This window comes from Hesperophylax consimilis, chromosome 1 (genome assembly GCF_061612785.1).
Source record: "Hesperophylax consimilis isolate HC1 chromosome 1, BYU_Hcon_1.0, whole genome shotgun sequence".
NCBI lineage: Eukaryota > Metazoa > Arthropoda > Insecta > Trichoptera > Limnephilidae > Hesperophylax > Hesperophylax consimilis.
In genome coordinates, this window is record NC_142836.1 from 23365229 (window position 1) to 23382862 (window position 17634).

The 17634-nt window shown below is 35.2% G+C and overlaps 1 protein-coding gene across 1 annotated transcript; it reads right to left on the minus strand.

The window, feature by feature from the left end:
• Window positions 1–1152: 1152 nt before the first annotated feature.
• On the minus strand, window positions 1153–13986 carry Caf1-55 (chromatin assembly factor 1 p55 subunit). Its single transcript, XM_089637108.1, has 10 exons — window positions 13839–13986; window positions 13466–13643; window positions 13118–13233; window positions 10491–10695; window positions 9845–9919; window positions 9385–9567; window positions 9159–9276; window positions 8806–8936; window positions 3171–3348; window positions 1153–2194 (listed from the first exon to the last, which is right to left on the minus strand). The coding sequence occupies exons 1-10, from the start codon at window positions 13858–13860 to the stop codon at window positions 2105–2107; spliced, it is 1296 nt and encodes a 431-aa protein (XP_089493234.1). The 5' UTR covers window positions 13861–13986; the 3' UTR covers window positions 1153–2104.
• Between the last annotated feature and the right edge of the window lie 3648 nt (window positions 13987–17634).

Below are 17634 nucleotides of genomic sequence, written 5' to 3' on the forward strand. Positions count from 1 at the left end.
TTGTTTATGATTTTAATGGAGAAATGTTCGTCATTTTTCTACGTAAAACCAAATTACTGTCTACGGGAGTCATATATTTGCTCTGAACTGTCAAATATTTTAGGCGGATTAATTTACTAGTTGATTTTTTGATAAAATTCCCCACTTCAATCAGCGTGATGATGATTGAATTTTCATTGAATTAGTGAAATTATGATGAAGAAACCGCCGAAAACACTGTTCTGATGCAGAAAAATCCCTTTTACACCTTACCAGACTATTTTAGATTATCAATCAATAACATCAACATCCCCCATCACTCGATGACCATACTGATAAAATCAGGCAATTTATGTATAATTTCAGTGAGGTTATTTACGTAATTAAAAACGTAAATTTCATATTTGACATTTGCTACTGCTAGCGCATCTGTGTCTAAAATAGGAACTGTGTATTCTGCAGATTACCAAGGCTTAAGCGGCCGATTTAGCCTGCTCAAATTTGAGTGAGGATACGGACTGACTGATATACCGGGCCATAGTGATTCCCAACCAGAGGGGCGTTGGTGGCCTCAAGGGTAATGGTGGGCAGTAAAAGGTTACAAGAGGGCAGTGAAGGGCTGAAAGGGTGGTCAGAGGAATATAAAAAAAATTTGATTTCTCAACAAATTCAAATAAACCGTAGGTAGACCATTGCAAAAGACTTGCATTTGAACCATTCAATTAGTGATAAGGTATTATAGTATTTTTGTTATTTTGATAATATTATTTATAAGTGGAAAATGTTGCTTGTGTAATGTTGGAGAACTAAATTAGTGTAGGATCGACCCGCAACGCCTAAGTGGGAACCAACTACTACCAACCGGTTGGTAGTGATATTTCAAACATGTAGTTTTACACCAGACAAAAAGTTGAAAAAGATTTTTCCAAATATAATTTTAAAAAATTTAAAGGTTACATTTTCTACCGGAAGCCTGCAATGAAGTTTTAGGTTACATTTTCTACAGGAAACCTGCCATGAAGTTTTTTAAAGGTTACATTTTTTACCAGAAGCAACAATGAAGTTTTATCCAATTACCCACAAAAAGCGAAGGGTTGGTATTTTTATATTTAACATACAAGAGTAGTCGACTTCTTAATCCCAAAAGATTTATAAAAATAAATACATAAATGCTTTTCGCTTAAAATGTTTTCTTTATTATTTAATTCATTCAAATCACAATTTAACAGATGATACAACACAGATTTTTTAAATGAAAAATAAAACATCTTTAGCAGCTGAAATGTTCCACCAGGAAATCATTAGATTTTGCAACAGTTGGCAGTTATCTCATCTCTTTTCTATCATGACCTTATCTTTAAATATTATAATTTATGTAGTACGTTATATTAACTAGGGGGATATATATTCACTCTGCAGTTTTAAAGATAACTAACTTACAGTAAAAAGCTAGAAAATTAAAAGCTCCGTTTTAAAAATACATGAAATTCATAATGCATAAATCAAACCAAAAATTATTCACGGCTACTGTAACAGTATCGATATCAAATTCTTGAAACAATATATTTTTTTAAATTTCTTCTCTACCACTAACCAAACTTGAGCCAATTAATTTTAACAACTGCAGTAGAAAAATTTGTAAGATATTGGTTTCCTTTAATCAAATTACTTCAAGTGAGGGATATTAAAATATATTATGAATTAAGATACAATGCATGTTAAAACTTATTATTTCTAACTGTCAATACATTATGGGTGCGAGCCTACACTAGCCGATGTGAAACGATCCATTTTGAAATGTGAATTAATTCATTGAAATACACCTTTATGCTTCCAAAATCAGATCCATAATTTACTGTGTGACACAGCATTCAGACAGGATAAACAAAAAACAACCCTAGTATTTTTCTAGATAATAACAGCCTTTGAAAATGTCACCTATTTCACTGCAACAATGACAAAGTTTATGTTTGGAGAGATTCCCAGGTGATTTTTGCTACCTCAGTGGACAGGGCATGGCTCGAGGAAAGAATGATTGACAGTAGAATAATACAAGTCACCAGTGAATTGGAATTCGCCAGCTTTACAAATGGGAGTGAAGCTGCAACGACAAGTCTGTACCCTCTCAACCATGGTTCACAACACTGGGCTCCAGCTCTGAAGCGGGTGTCTCTGGTTCCTCATCGTTGTAGATGTTCTCCGCCATTTGCCACACCTGGAATAGAACAGGATAAACAATCAACAAACGTAACAAGAGTAGAATAGAGCCGACCCCAAAGAGGCTTCTATTCAATAGACCTATTACTACTATATATTTAACCCCCGGGCTAATTTGTTCACTTTTGGGAACAACTCATGTTCTCACAGAAATCATTGTCTCCCTTGCTGTTGTAGTGAGAAATATGATCTAAACGGTGTTAGAAAAAGAAAACACCATGCTTTATATTCAAATCTAGAAGATAACCTCAGAAGTATTAAAATGTGCACCTTTATCAAACCAAACCACAACAGCAATTTGAAAAAAAAAAAATTATGAGACTTATTAATTATTTTTATAAGAAATGACAAAAAGTGGGGAAGCATAGTGGTTTTTTTTTTCATTCACTAATTTTCTTGCAAAAACTGCAGTGAGCAGTATATCTCTAATAACAAAATTTGAAAGCTTATTTCATCACCATTAAAAAACCGTTTTCAGTTTTTGGATACGTTCAGAAATATTCCATTTGTTTGGATTTTATTGCAAAGCGGAAATACTCTAACCTTCTGACAGAATATGCTTGAGGCTTGAGAAGTTTGGAATGGACAAAAGAGTGCTAATAGAGAGAGGTCTATGCTTAGGTTGCTGGATGGTGTGGACACAAACACATCAGCCTAAGGCTTAATACTTCAGTAAGTTAAGCCCGGCAGGAGTGGAGGCATTTTCTAGAAGCGGTAAAGACTCTCCAAGTTTTGTATGCTGATGTTGTGCATAAAAAGGATCAACACCATTTTGTTGACAATAATTTCTTCAGGTTTCATGATTATATTCCATCAAAATGTATTGAATTTTTGTACATTCCCCGAATGCAGCACTTTAGTTTAGTGCTTTCTTCAAGGTGTTTTTACGGTGAGATGATTTCCAGTGACATTATTCAGTGAATTGATTCTTGATGCAAAGCATAATAGAGACGGTGTCAAGGGTCTGTAATTACCTGCATGATGTTGTCTTCCGACACGGAGCAGATGACCCAAGGCTCATTGGGGTTCCAGGAGAAGTCGGAGATCTTAGCCGTGTGACCACCGTGGATGAACAGCAGCTCCGGGGGGCCGTCTTCAGCATCCTCCATGCTCTGTTCCTCGCCGATCTTGGATAGGTCCCATACGTGTAATCTGAAAAAGAAAATAAATTTAACCAAAATTTTATAGTAGACATTCTGACAAAGCACAACATTTAATAAAAAGTTAGCAAGTTGTACAATTCAAATCCAGTCTGTCTAAATGACAGTCGAGGGTTGTATTTACAACAAAATTAGTAAATGGCTGGTTCAGTTATAAGATCAGAACTTATTAATTACTTACATTACAATAAAACCCACAAACTGCATAAAGGTAGTGACAGACCACACTATATGCATCAAAGCTTGTTTGGGCGTGACTTATACATATTGTATGTTGAGGTGTCACTACGCTATAATCTTCCACAGAAGTGAGGGGTCAGATCAACTGGCGATCATTTGTTTGTATTGGATCTGTCACCTTGACAGATGACAGCTGCGTTATCAAGGTGATCTGTAAAATTGAGACCCCCCATCTCCTGTCGTAGGAAGGAGGGGGTGGAATCATTTTCAAATATAGCCTGGCTAGCAGATCACGTCACATCATCGTCGCAACGCCCACACTTATAACACATCATATGCCAGGTGTGACAGATCTGTATGGGAATGTATGGCAAGCAATATGGAGTTATAAAAAACGCTTTAATGCATATAGCGTAATCTAGCATCCCTTTAAGAAGTTTTCACCAGAGGCGGCTCTAGCGGTCCAGAAGTGGAAGGTCAATCGAAAAAAAATTATTATGAAATGTCAATACATATTGCTAATGCATAGTGAATGTTATAAAAACGCCAATGCATGTAATTCTTTTGCCGGTACCCACCTATTCTGAAGCCAGTAGTACAGTATTGTTTAATTTGATTATCTATCTAATTATTTACACATTTAACTAAATTATGTTTTTTGCTTTTAAAAGATCTTTTCCTATGAAAATAATCACGAACTCCATTGTTTATCAGTAGATTTAAAAGTAAACAATGAAAACTAAAATAGTACCTATACATTCATTTTATTGCACCTGCAAATCCAATGACAAAAATTATAACTTTTTGTTTAAAATATCATTTTTAACCTCTTTATTTTTTCTCTCTTGCAACATAAACTAATTGTCACTTTATTTAAATATGTTTTTCATGATTCAATGAATTGTTTGCAATTTCTTTCAATCCACAGGATTTGACATTAAAATTATTCCATGCAAATTAAGTCAACAATGATAAACATAATTTCGCAAACTAATATTCAAGTTCAAGATGGCTATCGTTTATCACACAAAAAACTTTCGACTGACATTTTTTCACATCTTCCTCTAATACCTTAACACACTTTGATCGGGTTATTTTTTTCGCCGGCAGACCGCTGAAAACGGGCGAAAATAAAGGTCCCTTTAATTAGTTTCTTTAATTAGTTTTAAATCGCTATGTCTTCGAAAATAATGGAAATATTTTAATAAAATTTTCTACACACTAACTCAGCATACCCAAGCTATAAAATTTCTAGCCGAAAACCAAGTAATATTTCTAATGCAGCTTAATAAATCGAAAAAGTCATTATTGGGTCATTAGGGTTCAATTTTTTAAGTATAAACTAGGTTTCAATTTTACAAAATTACAAATTATTATATTTTCACCAAGCCCAAATCAATACAAAACCAAAAACAATTGCCACATCTCTAGTATCGTCAGAGTAACACATTATTACCCATTCAAATACCACGTGTGCAATTGCCCCTCGCACGGTACAGCAGACCAAAACCATCGGAACGTGCTAATAATATTGGTTATTTTTTCAAATGAAATTTAAAATAATCACTTATCGTAGAATGCTTCTCATATTGCTCACGTAGTATTGTTTGTTGTTTTTCACCATACACTATTAGGTTTAAGTTTCTAACCACCTTAATATAATCAGTTACAGTTCACGTCTAAAAATTGTTCATCTAATATTTCATTTTATATTTTTTAGACCACATATTTGTACGTTTTAATAGCGGATGTCAACAAAGCAATACTCTTTCTTCATGTGTATGTAATAATATTAACATAGCGGATCATTTTTTAACTGCAGTCAATATTAAATGTATTGAAAGGAAAAAAAGTCGTAGAACACGGGGAAAAAATATCGATCTTATCCCAAAACAAAATTGACAAAAATATTTATAATTTTAAGTGGCATACCTTGCTTGAGGAACAAGATTGCAATATGTTATACACTAAAATTAAAAATAATTTTCAGGATTTGTATGAACAAAGTAAAATCGTTAAGTATTATAAACCCAAAAAAAGACCCCTCGCAATAAAATCTTGGATAACTTCTGATATATTAGAAAACATAAAAAAAAAGATTTACTGTACAGAAGGTGGAAAAATACTCCTACCAATAAATTCTTTGAATTAGAATATAAAACTTACAGAAATAAGGTTACAAAAGAAATCATTAATTGTAAGTCTACCTTTTTTAACAATAAATTTAAAAATTATTTCGGAAATACAAAAAAAACTTGGGATGAAGTAAATAAAATATTAGGACGCAAGTCTAAAAGTAGTTGTGATGAAATAATCTCAAAATATATGTTAAACACGCATAATGAAGAAACCGTAGCAAATAATTTTGTTGAATATTTTACAAGCAGTGTTAGCTCTATGATACATAAATGTGATTATATAGCTTCGACCGTCAGACCGACAGAAGTTCAACATAGTATGTACCTACCAAGAGCTACCTGCGAAGAAATTAATATCATTGTTATCAAACTAAACAATTCAAAGTCACCAGGGATTGACAACATTCGAATGTTTGACATTAAGAAATATATTCATATTTTAGGGCCTGTCATTACTCATTTTATCAATATAATTTTAGAACAAGCAGTGACTCCAGATGAACATAAAAGTAGTATCATTAGACCGATTTACAAAGGCGGCAAACATACAGATGTACAAAATTATAGGCCAATTAGCATTTTGCCAGCCCTAGAAAAAATACTTGAAAAATACATTTCTACAAAACTTAACAAATATTTAGAATCCTTCTCCTTGCTAGATCCCAACCAGTATGGTTTTCAAAAGAAAAAAAGTACGGAAATGTTGCTTCAGGAATTTTAAAATCACGTAAATCATGAATTAAATTTTAAAAAACATGTGTTGGTTTTATTCATAGATAACTCGAAGGCGTTAGATACCATTGATAAAAATAAACTTTTAGAAACAATGGATGCAATAGGAATACGAGGAAAGCTACTAGTTTTGTTAAAAAATTTATTATCGGATCGACAAACAGTAAAAATTCTAAAAAAATATAGCAAAAGAAAATATATTTCAACAGGTGTTGCACAAGGGTCAATTTTAGGGCCAACCCTGTATATTATATACGTCTCAATTATGAGTAAATTGTTTTCTTTCGTTAAACATTTTGTGTACGCAGACGATACGGCAATCGTAATATCACACGAGGATTTGATTACTGCAATGAACCTTATGCAGCTTGATTTTATTGCTCTCTTAAAATGGTCTCATGACGTGGGTCTCATAATAAATGCCAAAAAAACTAAAATTATGCACATAAGATCACCACACGCCAGATACAATTTAATCCCTTCGTTATATACACATACTTTTGACTGCTTACACAGAAATGTTGCACAGCCCTGTTCATGTGAAACCATTGATTTTGTCAAAAATTATGTATATTTGGGTGTTACTATTGATTGCCACATGAAATGGGATGTACACATTACTAATGTTTGTAAACGTCTACGGTCTATTGTGGGTAGAATTTATAAAATAAAATATTTTGTGCCTGTAAGTACTTTAAAATTAAAACCATAGAAGTACTTGTTGATTATATTCATTTGTTCATATTAAATTCATTGTGCTTGTTTTTGTTATACGAGGCTTATACTGCTTCTTACATATTTATATTTATACAATTCTGTAATTTAACCAACTTATCATTTATTGTTAATTTATCATCAACATTATACATACCTACATACTGTTTACCATTGTACCATGTTATTGCAAAAATGTTGTCATTATGTACCTGCTGACAAACTACTTAAGTAGTTTAGCAGGTTTAAATGTTAATAAATAAAAAAATAATAAAAAAATTGTTCTTCCTCCACATCACCTTTCTTCAGAATCACGGAACTGTAATGGCATCACTGACATTCTTCTCCTACAAGGAATTTCTTTACTTCCATTAGATTCTTCACTTTCACTAGATTCTTCACTTTCACTATCGAATACAGGCAAATAATTACTAGAACAGGCAGATAAATTATCTGCGACGATTTCGTCATCACTTTCGTAATTTTCAGAATCCATTTTGAAAGGTTTGATAAAGCAAATATAGATATTATGTCCTCGGAACACAACCGTAGGACAATTTTCTTTTTAAAAACTGGCGTGCACTTGTAAATATTTATTATGGTCCGCCTAACTGTGTTTGCCGATACCTGCTTTTGTTAAATGCGCCCGACACTCTCCGCTCGCTCGCACCTAGGAGTTGAGTGGGTGCGGAACAAAGATAGAGAGATTTGTTCTGGGTTTCAGGGTCATAAAAACCCTCATTCCAGGAATTGAATTATTACAATTACAGAATATGTTATCTAAACTACTTATTTCGTTAATCTTCAAACGCAATACCTATCAAGTGTCAGGTGTTCAATAATATAGGTCATTTTAGTTGAAATATCGATGTACACAAAAAGACTCCAAGATAAATACAAAAAAAAGACTTGCATTGCAATTCGATAATTATGTACGTATAGTTGGGACCTTTACAAAGAGATTGGTATATAATATTCATATAAAACATCGGATAATTTCTTCTTTTCTGCCATTGAAATGAGGCAGGCGAAGAAGGTAGAAATACCCTTCCCGACGTTAAGCATCAATCGACCAAACGGGTAGAAATACCCTTCCCGATTAAAGTGTGTTAATATTCTTAGATCGTTGATATCTCTATCTCACCGAGTCGTGTCCGAAAACCCCTTTAAAATTTTTGTACGATACAGATGTCAGACATGACAGTATTTACCTCCTTTGTCTTTATGGCAAAGAGAAAAAAAGGATATAGTTTGGGGACAAAATTTAAATTAACCCACGGTAGGTATATACAATAGCTTCTCATTTAGACGCTCGATGGCGGTTCCAATCTGCACGAATATTAAAACTAAATTAGTAATTTTATGTTTTTTTTTATATTAATACTATTGAAGCGTATTATTGGGAGATCATTGACCAAATTACTCTCATAGAAGAGCTGCCACTGGTTTTCACACAGTTTTTGTTTTTTGGAACTTTGAAAAATGAAGTAAATAATGGCCTAATTTGGATTCCACTCAGGAAAAAGGTTTTCTGCGATAAAAGGTTGTTTTTCTGATCCTGAAAAAGTCTGAAAAAGCTTGTAAGAAAGCGTCCCGAAGCGCAAAAATACCGGGGTAGTATGTATGGCATAAAATCAGCAAAGGCACACTTATTGTTGAAGGTGCCTTGAAGGCATGTATCTTACCTGCGATCGGTGCCACTGGAAGCCAGGATGGTTTCGTTATGGGGTGACCACTGGACTTGGAATATTTCGTCCTTGTGAGATTCAAAGGAATGTAGCTTCAGTTTTAGATTTCTCAGATCCCACAAGGCCACCTACAAATAAGTTGTAAGATTAATAACAAAACAAAAAAAATATCAACAAAATTATGATAATGACACGTACTTCAATCAACAAAGGTAAAGTATATTAATAATGGTGAGCAGATGAAACAAAAGATGTCAAAAGAATAGCTTAGGTTTATTGTTTGTTCCTTTTCTTTAGCGTTCTGATTTGTCATGGAACCATTAAACAATTAGTAAGTAATTTGTAATTACAGTTTTATCAGCGCTGCCGGTGGCAAGGATGAATTCGGAGTAGGGGTTGAAGCTCAGACAGTTGACTTCAGCTGTGTGGGCGTCCACTGTGTGGGAAGGCTTTGAGGTGTTGTTGCATCTGGGGGATAAACAAGTTAAATATTACTTAATCGAAGTATATTTCTACCTCAAGTGAGCTTAAATTTTAGACGACTGAAGACTTTTGAAGAACAAGAGTGTTTCTCACCTGGTGTCCCAGATCATGAGCTTCTGGTCATCAGCTACAGAGCCGAAGAGGGACTCGTGCAGTAGGTGCCAGGCCACGTCCTCCACCACGGCCGTGTGTCCGGTGAAGATGTTCTTGGCGTCGATGACTCGGTTCTCTCGCGGTGGGGCGTTAATGTCCCACAGGCAGATGGTGTGGTCGTCACTAAAACAAAACAATTATTATACATATTATCAAAGTTTCCATAATAATAATTGTGTGTTATTCCATACAATGTTCCAATGAGCGCTAAACGCCAGTCGAAATATATAATTTATCCAAGAAATGCTTGAACCCATCTGGTGCCAAATGGTTGTCGTGTGGTTTGCCTCCAAGCCATCGAAATGGTATGCAGATTTGGCTTTAGGGCAGATCTATTTACATTGATGTCATTGTTTCAAAGTGTATAAAAATATGTTTTATAAAATAAATAACGACTTACCTAGCTGACAGCAAATATCCATTAAGATTAGGGTTCCACGAGAGTCCATAACCCTCTTTCTGGTGTCCCCGTAGTCTGCAAACAACAGGGAGAGTTCAAATAAATAAAAATATTCCATCAACATGGCTGGGGGTCATGGTATTTCTAATGTAGACTTGAATAAACTTCACTAAATCATTAAAGTTATTATTAATGCAATGGAGGCCATAGGCCCATCGTGCCATCTTCAATATTTCATCTTAGTCCCTTCAATGAAGTTCTCCATAGTTGTTAATGGGTGTTCTGAGATGTCATGAGGTCTACCTGATAAAAAATGTTTTTGTATTTTTTTCAAAAGTGATTATTAACCGTGTCCCACTTGTCTGTATATTTACCAAATCACTTCTCTGAAACTACTTATGGTAGAAGATATGAGATATATTTTGCATACTATTTTGAGAAATTTAAAAAATACCAATAACTTATTTCGAAAATAGAATCAGCTGTCGGATGGTGAAAATTTAGCATTGACACACCGAGAGTTAGTAAACATTATTTTATTAATATTATTAATACGGAGGTCTGCATCTCCTATAAGAAGTATGCTACAGGTCATGTTCCCTCATCTGAAGAGTGGCCCACAAGAGGAAAGGAAGCGGTGGCATACCTGAGGTCCGGGTGGCACTCTCCGTTGGGCTCGGGCTTGCTGGGGTGCTTGGTGTAGTCGAACACTAGCACGTCGGAGGAGGGGGTCTTGGTGGCGATGACGCAGGGGTTCTGCGGCATGTAGCGCGCGCGGTTCACCTCGCCCTCGTGGTTGATCTTTATCTCAATCTCGATCTTTCCGGACACCGAACCGAATCCTCCAAACTCTGGAATATTATTCAAACATTTTATACAAGATATGTATTACCTTCATTCACTTCAGTAAGGCGGCAGAGTAAAAGGTCACTGTTATTTTTATATTATTTAGTGGGCGGATGCATGTTCTAATGAATTTATTTTCTTTAAAACTAAATATAAAACCTTCCAACCAACGTTCAATGTTAAAAATTGTTCGTACACATGTTTTCATCTTCTGCACACATCTCGATGAAAGAAACGGTATCACCAGATTTTTGTTCTACGCATGTGCACACAAAAATAACCGATATTTTGCTAGGTTGTCAGGGTTCAGACTATAATTTAGCATATTATAAAATAAAATAGTATTTATATATTTTAAATGTTATTTATTATTTTGTATTAAAATTAATTTACATTTAATTCTATCTATGCATGAATGTGTGTATTTGCACATTAGCCTCTTTCTTTCTTTATTATCTTGCACAGATAAGTTGATGTGCCGCACACAAGGAAAAATATGGAAAAAGAGGGAATATTGCTTCCAACTGTGGTGCTAGTAATGTCAACAGTTGGCAAAACAAAGAGATTAATGACCTGATTGTTATTAAAGTGCAGATTCGTGGGTATTTTAGTGTGAACATTGCAGGTTACTGAGCCAAATTTAATATAATGGGTACTTTTAAAATTCCTACAACAACAGCACACTGCGTTTCATTTCATTAATACAATGAGTAGCCCATGATCCCGATGCAACAAACCCTACGCCATTGAGTACACAGATGTAAGCTTTAAAAAAGTTGGTCTGTCGGTGCGCCTCTTAGAGGGTTCCACCAAAACCTCAGTTTTGGTTCCACGCCGTCATGGAAATGTGAATTTTTGTAAAAATTAGGTCATAAGGTACATGAACAGGAAAGGTTTCTTGTGATAAGGGTCGATTAGTAGATGAGAATAAAACTGGTCTGCCAACTGGCAGCCTGAAGCATTCGCAGGCAGCCGGATTTAAAGTTGGATAAAAATTGGTAAATTTTATGTCATCGAGTACACAAATGAAACCAATGAATAACTGTAGTCTAGATCATCCCATTGAAGAATTTCTCGGTCTGCCAACCAACAACAGAGTTTTTGAATTATTTTCATTATCTTTATTATAATTTTTTTTCAATGTGGGTTTAAAAACTTAAGACAACCAAATTTAACCAAAATGATAATAAAAGATAATTTGAGTGTTCCGATCGGACGGGCGAGCCTTTCGACACGAAACCAACTTACATACCCGGCCGCGGTGCCCCTCACCGCTGTAGCGTACCTATATTATTGTATAAATATATAATATAGTCCTCGTAGGATTGCCTAATAGTTTATAGTGGTTGGAAGTTCGAACAACCGCCGCGCCGCCTTCGTAAGAACTGTGTCAGCCCGGAAAACGACGGAAGCTTCCGAACCCCGTCAATACCATATAGCTTTCACGTGCCCAGCCGCATCGACAATACTGAATGCGTGAGAATAATAATAATAATATTTGGATGATTTATATAATGCCGTTTTTGTGCGAAATCACCTCAAGGGCACTGTAGCAATATATAATACATTTCTTCAATGATATATGTTATTACTAACTATATATGGAGATAATATACAGTACCATACTTATCTGGTAGGTCACTTAAGATTAACACTTAATTAACATTAACTAATTGTTTATTAGCGAAATTTAGATACAGGATTTAGGACATACAAAATTGGAAAATTGGACTTTCTCTCAGCTTAAAAGGGTAAGTTTTTAGTTTAGACCTGAATTCTGCTGGACTTGTTATGGATCTTAGTTCCGAAGGAAGTTTATTCCAAGCCTTCGGCCCAGATGCTCCGAAAGCGCGATCACCAAACTTAGTATTTGTCTTGCGCTTAGGTTCCATCAGTCTGCCTATAGCTGATGATGTTGCTGATCTAGGAATTGACTGCCTCAGACCAGTGTTTTCCGGGAAGCATAGTTCAGATATAGGGTGGGGCCATATCATTGATGGATTTAAACACCATCCAGCACAATTTGTACGGGATTCTTTCAGGGCACTTGAGCCAGTGAAGGTTACAAAGGTGTTCTGAAATGTGCAAATATTTAGAAACCCCGATTATGACCCGTGCTGCTGCATTAAACACTGATTGAAGTTTGTCAATTTGATATTTTGAAGACCAGCATAAATGCCGTTGCAGTAATCGAGACGTGAGACTACGTAAGAGTTGATAAGTAGTTTTGTTGCTTCTGTAGGAAGGTTTCTTCGGACAGACTTGAGTTGTCTTAGGTGAAAAAAACCGGTGCTTACAGTCCTATTTATTTGACTTTTTAACGAAAAGTCCGAATATAAATTGACACCGAGAAGTTTGACTGTTGTTTTTGGACTGAAGATGATGATTTTAGGGATAAAAATTGTTTAAGAAATCATTATGACCTACCTCCTTTCTCATTGTCGTAATGGCTGGCATCAAACTGGGCATCCTCATTAGGGAGTTGCACGCTGGCAATGAGGAGGTGGTTCTGTTCATCTGATGTGTGGGTACCCAGGATCAATCTAAAGAGTAGAATAGTTTTCAGAAATATTAATATTGTCATATGAAATTTGTATTTGAAGAGCAAGATGATCTTCGCATCAATTGATCAATTCATGTTATAATATTCTGACATGGCATTGGGTGGGAAGTTTGTGTTCAAAACCAACTGACCAATCAACAGATTATAACTATAAGAAGACAAAATGTATACAAAAATGTTGGCGATAAGAGATTTGACAGTGAAAGTATTACCTGTGAACGGAATAATCTTTTCCTTCCGGACGGGTTACGTCTGGGAGCCACTGAGCAGTTAAGGAAGGCCATTCCAAAGCGTGGGTCATCACCAAATCATAAAGAAACGGAGTGTTCTTCTTCCATATCTTGTATTCTTCATTGATGACTCTTTCCTCGACGGCGTCATCAAATGTTTCTAAAAAGACGATAAAATATCAGTCAGAACTCAAGGAACGAACACAACAAAAACATGCAAAGGATTACGGGACAAATGTACAAAATCCTCGATTCAAATCGTTTGACACTAGGGTGGCGAACTACAAAGCCGATAGCGAAAAGAACAGAATCAGCAAGGTGGAAGCTTCAAGACAAGAAACAACCGTTTTCTTACCTCCGTCACCTTTATCACCCATTTTGATACAAAATACAGCACAGGTTGAAACAACACCCGACAAACGAACAGCGCTGCACAAATTCTGCCCGCCAAACTGAAACTGCTAAAAAGACCGGCGAGTTTCTAACTTGATTTCGGTCAACCGGACATCGAATAAAAGCGGGAATTTAGTTATTTTTGGTTGAAATAAAATATTTTGAGAAGTGTTTTTTCTCGTTTATTTCTATCCGATGTTATTAAATGAATCTTTATTTATCTTATGATTTTATGAAGCATACGTTCTTTTAAGTAAAAGTGATATAAATAATAACTTCGGATTTTTCTAAAATAAAAGTGTCGGACGGATATAATCAACATAGAGATTGTTCAAATAGTAATGGTTGCCAATTGCCGTGCCATTGTTGCCAACAAAATTTAAGCGTCTTCTCGATTCTTGTTATTAGTGGAAAATAAAATATTAAACTGTGTAGAATGTCTGACGCTGCCCGCGCAGATGCTAGAAGGCGTAAAATATTGCAGAATTCCCAAAACAGGCTACACAAAATTACTGGAAAAATTGAGAATACGCTTCCAGCGAATGGTAAGTTCAAGTAAAATGACAACTTGGTCGAACGTGACCAACATTCCGGTGTTTTGACGCATGGAAATATTATTATTTGGTATAAAATACATTCAAAAATATTTTTTATTATTGTTTTGCCAATGGTTCTAATCGATCAAAACTTAATCTCACTTTTTTTATCTTACAAATTATAGTAACGACAGTTTTCTATACTATTTTAGGTTAACAAAACTTCTTCTAATAGGTATCCCTATTTGAATGCTTTTTGAGGTGCAAACTACCTACTATGTTATTCGGTTATTGAAACTAAAATCATAATGTAGGGTGAGTGATACAGCTATTGGCCCTGCTACAGTAATGGGCCTTTTCAAATTTGAAAGCATATAATAAGACTTACGGCGTCTCTATCACACAGCATCCTTCATAAACATGTAGTGTTATCCTCGTCTTTCACTCACAAGTTCAATAATTTACTACCATGCGGCCCTAGTGTAGTTAATGGCGTCTTCTCGAAGTGTCTGCTAATTTTGCTGTCCTTTCTTAACATTTTGTTAAGGTATTTTGTTTGTGTTATTTAGATATAATAGTCAGAGAATGTGTTTTTTTGTGATTCCTTCTGATTTTATGTGTAAATGCTTTATTGTTAGTGTCGTTGATGCCATTTTTATTCATTTTTAGGTTAAAATTGGCGGTTTTATGTGGGTGTCTAATAACTGTCACTTCAAAACATACAATCTATAGTTATTAGCCCCCCCGGCCAATTACTATGATTTTTGGGAAAAAATGAATTTGGTTTATTTTCACAATGGACGAATAATGCGAAAAAACGGCTTCGCTGTGTAAATTTGAAGTAAATCAGACAACAAATAACAGCAATTGGCCGGGGGGCCAATTACTGGGTTAAAGACCTGCCAATTACTATATCATTTTTTTCCTCAATTTTAGTTGTTCGCCCATCATGGCAAAAATACCAAAGTATTCGGTCGAACAACTAGATAAGGCCACTGAAGAAATAAGGAGTGGAGTAACACTGCGGGCTGCTTCGAAAAAGTATGGAATACCTAGAGCTACTTTACAATTTAGATTAATAAATCCCACTACCAAATCCCAATTTGGACCAAAACCGATACTTTCTAAAATGGAAGAGCGAGACCTCGAATATTGGCTATGCGATCTATCTGGAAAAGTTTTCCCCGAAAAAAGGATGACGTATTGAACAGTGTTCAATCTTTTCTCAATGAGAACCCTCGTCCAAATCCCTTCATCAATAATAGACCAGGAAAAGGTTGGATGAAAGCCTTTTTAAGGCGTCATCCAAATATAGTGGCCAGAGCAAGTGAGGCAGTTTCCGGATCTAGTTCTTGCGTATCTGAAAAAGACATAAGAAAATGGTTCTCACAGACTATATTTACGAAAAGGGACTTAATCTTGTTTTAAAGGACGCCTCGCGAATTTTAATGCAGATGAGTCAGGTTTTCAGACATGTCCATCCAGTGGTCGGGTATTTGCAAACAAGGGAGACAAAAACATTTATGCAATCGATAAGGGAAATGCAAAAGAAAGCCTAACTGTAATGTTTACATTTTCTGCTGACGGAAAAACAAACCTCCCTATGATAATCTCCCCATACAAACGGATACCTGAAAGAATTGGTATCACAGTTCCTAAAGAATGGGGCGTCGGTCGCAGTGATTTAGGCTGGATGACTACAGAAGTATTTTACGATTATATTAAACATGTTTTCCACCCTTACTTAGTACTCAACAAAATTAAACTGCCAGTCATATTATTTGTTGATGGTCACAAATCTCATCTAGCATATGAAGTAAGTTTACTGTGCAATCAATTACAGATAGAAATTATTGCACTATATCCTAATGCAACGCGGATTCTTCAACCAGCTGACGTCTCTGTTTTTGAACCTGTAAAGCAAATGTGGAGAAAAGCAGTTCGAGAGTGGAATGTGGAAAATCCCGACGAAATTGTTTCCAAATCTAATTTTGCAAGCATATTAAAAACTGTTGTTGATAATATAAAATGGTTGGTTAATGGTTTCAGGACATGCGGATTGCATCCTTTTAATCCAGACGCCATAGATTACACTAAATTTCTTGCCAATGGATCTCCGTAAATAGAAGATAGTGGTTCAAATACGCAACTAAAAACTATGGGGTACGACATGTTTTGCAAAATTGTTGGGTCAGATAATTTACATAAATTTCAAACTTTTAGGGAAGTTGTAGGCCCGGAAAATAACACAAAAGAATTTCATGTATTGTTTTAAATGTGGAATTTTTTTAACAATAATAATCTTAATGAAACTGGCACAGAAAACGAAAATAATAATATGGATTCCATTACGCTTTGTAACCAAGAATCTGTATCAAATCCTAATACAGGGGAAGATAGTGAAGAGCATCGAAATGTTGATCAAATTCCTAATGTTTCTGGTGATATAAAAGAATTAAAAGAATACCTATTCCGCCCCAAGGAACCTGCAAGAAAGGGAAAGAGGGATACTGAAAAGAGTTCATATGCTGTTTCGTCAAGGCAGTATCAAGAATGTTTGGAAAATAAAGCAAGGCAAAAAAAGCTTAAAGATGACGAAAAAAATAGCAGAAGGGAAAAGAGGCAAGAACTAAAAGACTCCAAGAAAAGAAAAGTACTGGAAGAGAAAGGAAAGAAAAACAGTAAGAAAATTAAAAATAATCCAATCACTCTATCTACAACAACCAATAATGAGAAGTCCGATCCAGCATCGGCTCAAACTTCAAAGTCTCATCCTGCAAATGACGGTGATTTCATTATTGATGAAAAAGAATGTCATATGTGTAAGAGACGTATTAAAACAGATTCTTACCTAAAGTGCGAAGATTGCAAAGAACACTTCCATGGCACTTGTGTACCCAAAAAACACGTTCACCATGTCCCTGATAAAGAAGACGGCGACATGTTCTTATGTTATATGTGTTTCATGGTAGCTGGTGATCAGTCCGACACAATGTCAGAAGACACAATGTGCTCCGACATGATGGGCACAGAAGATATTCTAAAATTACTAAACTAAATCTAGCAGCACGTTATCATTCGCCTTTTTCCCTCTTTTGTTCATGTAGTACGGTCTTGTACCTTTTGATTTTGTATTTTTATCATTAAACTTACTTTTTATCATTAAAGTAGATAATAAGTTCATTAATTCAGGGATTAAAAGCACAATCTCTTTTAACATAT